Source organism: Geospiza fortis, unplaced genomic scaffold (assembly GCF_000277835.1).
Source record: "Geospiza fortis unplaced genomic scaffold, GeoFor_1.0 scaffold1278, whole genome shotgun sequence".
Lineage (NCBI taxonomy): Eukaryota > Metazoa > Chordata > Aves > Passeriformes > Thraupidae > Geospiza > Geospiza fortis.
In genome coordinates, this window is record NW_005054536.1 from 716,055 (window position 1) to 719,452 (window position 3,398).

General features: G+C 57.1%; 1 protein-coding gene across 1 annotated transcript in view; it reads left to right on the forward strand.

Moving 5' to 3' along the window:
* DCTN6 (dynactin subunit 6) overlaps positions 1 to 1,504 on the forward strand; it is a 16,917-nt gene extending 15,413 nt beyond the window's left edge. The window contains exons 3-6 of the mRNA XM_031063852.1: positions 356 to 602; positions 799 to 846; positions 934 to 1,076; positions 1,172 to 1,504. Of these exons, the coding sequence (XP_030919712.1) occupies positions 356 to 602; positions 799 to 846; positions 934 to 1,076; positions 1,172 to 1,270 (537 nt within the window). The 3' untranslated portion in view covers positions 1,271 to 1,504. The remainder of the gene's footprint in view (positions 1 to 355; positions 603 to 798; positions 847 to 933; positions 1,077 to 1,171) is intronic.
* The last annotated feature ends 1,894 nt before the right edge of the window (positions 1,505 to 3,398 follow it).

Sequence of the window (3,398 nt, forward strand, 5' to 3'; positions counted from 1 at the left end):
ATAATTTTTGTAAAAAAAAAAATCGTGAGGCTTCGTGCTTTTGTGTTCAGGTGGGGCAATATGGCTTGGGGGGAAGCCACAGAGTCACAAGGCCTGTCCAGCCTGGCCTTGGACACTTCCAGGGCTGGGGCAGCCACTATTGCCTCGGGGAATCTATTCCAGTGTCTTACTCCCATCACAGTAAAGATTTTCTTACCTTTACATAACCTAATTTCCTTCTCTTTAAGTCCATGCCCATTACGCCTTGTTCTGTCACTCCAGTTCCTGACAGACTCCCTCTCCAGCTTCCTTGAAGGCCCCCTTCAGATACTGGATGGTTGCTAAATCCCCTTCGGTATCCTTCTCAAGCTGACAGAGTAGAAGAATCCTAATCCAAAGCAGTCCCAAAATTCTGACAGTCCAGCTCAGTTGGGTGGGATATCTGTGGCTTCAGTGTGTCCCAAAGTTGAGCTGCCACACAGAGCACTGTCATTGTTTATCTCAGACATGGAAATCTGTTCTTTCTTCCCGCAGGTACCCAGAAAATATAACCCCAGAGAGCGAAGATGTGGAGCCCAAGCCCATGGTCATTGGCACCAACAATGTTTTTGAGGTTGGGTGCTGTATCCTGGCTGTGCAGTGACAAACCATCTGGCACATTGTGCTTCTGGATCTCTCCACGGGGTGGAGACATCTCTGCGGCTCTGTCAGGGTTCAGATAGCCCAGGGCTGGGTGGTGCTTTGAAAATGGCATCAGGGTTTTTCACCGGTTGAAAAAAAGCAAATCCTTTTACAATTTTACTTAACACAGACCTGTAGATTCCCAAGCGATGAAGGTGGGAGACAACAACGTCATAGAATCCAAAGGTAACTCTGGGCTCGGTGCCTTGGCCCTGCTGTAAATGCTGTGGGGACAGCTCTCACAGGGACTCCTCCCTCTGCTCTCCCTGGCAGCGTTTGTAGGCAGGAACGTGATCCTGACGAGCGGCTGCATCATTGGGGCCTGCTGCAACGTGAACACCTACGAGGTGATCCCGGAGAACACCGTCATCTACGGCGCCGACTGCTTGCGCCGCGTGCAGACCGAGCGGCCTCAGGTGTGTGTGTGGGTGTGGGGGGCACAGGGACATGCTGGCTGCCACCTCCCGTCCCCCTCGGCTGTGCCCTCACTGCCCCTGCCCTCCCTTTCCAGCCCCAGACGCTGCAGCTGGATTTCCTGATGAAGATCCTGCCCAACTACCACCACCTGAAGAAGACCATGAAGGCCGCATCCACCCCTGTCAAGAGCTGAGCACCCACCTCATGTTTCCAGTGCTTGGTTCTGGGAATCACTACACACTCCGGGAAGAGTCCGGTCTCCATGTCCCTCATTCCATCAAACTATTTCTTCCTTCTTTGTGTCATTTATTTATCTTCCACCGGGAGTCTCAGACCTGCATTGAGTCTGTTGTCTCTCACGCATTAACTCTATTGTTCGTGCTCTGTTTCGGGAATAAAATACCTCCTGTTCCTGTGTCCGAGGAAACCGCAGCCCTTGGACTGTGCGGGGTGCTGTGCCTGGGTCACACAGGCGCTGTCGGGGCGGGGACAACCCCGGTGCCGGCTGTCCCGTCGCGCCGGCAGAGGGCGGTGTGACCCCGCGCTCCTCGGGGGTCCCGGCCCCGCATCCCGGATCCACGCGGGCCCCGGGGTGGGAAAGGCTCCACGCACCCGGTGCCACCCTCCACCCCTTCCCTCGGAGGCTGCTCCTGCTCGGGTTCCCTCCCGGAGGACCCAGGGCGGAGCTGAACCTTGTTCACTCGTTCCACTGGAGCCTGGGGACTCACTGTGATTCCCAGCTGTCCCACCAGAGTCCCCAGCTGTTCACAACTTCCCCTTCTATCCCTGTGTGACACAGTCCAGCGTTGTGTCCCAGCTCAGATGGACATCAATGCAGCAGAAATTCCTACAGGAAAGAGAGAAAGAGGGGAGAGGATGAGCAACTACCACAGAGAAACCCCAATTTTGGTGGGATATGGGGTTTTGGGATCAGGGATCTCGAGGCAAGGAAGCAGTGCAATATCTCCTGGAGCAAACTGGATTTTCTCCCCAAGTCCACTTTCATAGGTACAAAAAAATCCAAACCTCCCCTTTTTCCAGTTTGTGATTCCAACCTGGGTTCCAGCGCTGCTGGGGAGCTGCAGCTCTTCCCCAAGGCTGAGTCCAAATAAGGGTTGTGAGGATTGCCCCACCCGCTGTCCAGCCAGAGATTTTTGTGCAGATGCCTGTGGAGGGGGAAAACAAAGGGAGTTAAACACATCTCTAAATTCTTACTCTGTTTCTCCCCTTGCTGAAAACCTACTCCAAAAGCCAGAGGCTCCAGCAGATTTGGGTGACTACATCAATCCCTGTGCTCTAGATTCCCTCTGGGGTCAGCTGCCCTTGTAGCCAGACACTTCCCACTCCCCCAAATCCATCTGGTGCAGCTCATTTCCACCTCCCTCCCGTCTCGAGAGCTTCTGCCCTGTGAATCGCTGCTGCGGGCAGGCTGCAAACCTGTGGGTGGCCGGGCTGTGTCCTCTGGGCAGGCGGCAGGACAGGCGGGCAGGTGCCCCAGGGCTGTTTCGGCTGCTGAAGCGCAGAAAGGCACGCGGTGACCTTAAGCGCTCGTTGGGAAGGAGCCCTGTGCCCCGGGCAGGATGTCCTCGGTGTCCCCTCCGGCCCCAGGCACTGTGACCAGGCGGCACCTGGACTGGACACAGCTGCTGGTCCCCACCCTAGGGTCTCCGTCACGCTGCTGCGGGGGGAGCGCAGCCCTGCGGGAGCCCTGGGGCTGAGCAGGGCTGGAACGACCCAAACCCGAGCTCTCGAACGAATGCCAGGCTCAGCAAAAGCCCAGCCTAGGCATGAAGCCTAAATGCAGTCCCCGGGCTGGGCAGGGAGGGGTAGAGCCCCCAGATGGGGCCGGTTGGGGTGATGAGCCCCTGCTAGTCCTTCTACCGCCCCCAGTCCTACATTGGGTGTCCCCAGCACTGTTCCCTCCTCTGCCCCACAGCTGTGATGCATTCATGTCCCTGGGACTGTGCCCCATATCCCCAGCCTGGTGTTCTGTATCCTCAACCTTATGTCCAGTGTCCCCAGGACTGTGTCCCCTCTGCCCAGCCCTGTCCTATACCCCAGCCCGTGTCCCATGTCCCTGAGACTGTATCCCTCTCCCAATTCTTGTTCCCCGTGTCCCCAACCTTGTATCCCCATGTTCCAGACTGCCTTCTATGTCTCCAGTATTGTCCTGTATTCCCAACTCCGTGTCCTGCGGCCCCAGCTTTGTGTTCCCGGCACTGTGTCCCATGTCCCCGGCCCTGTGTCTCGCGTTCCCATGGCCCTCCTCCCGTATCCCTGCGCTCCTTCATCCCCCCGCGGCTCGGCCCGGTCCGTCCCCG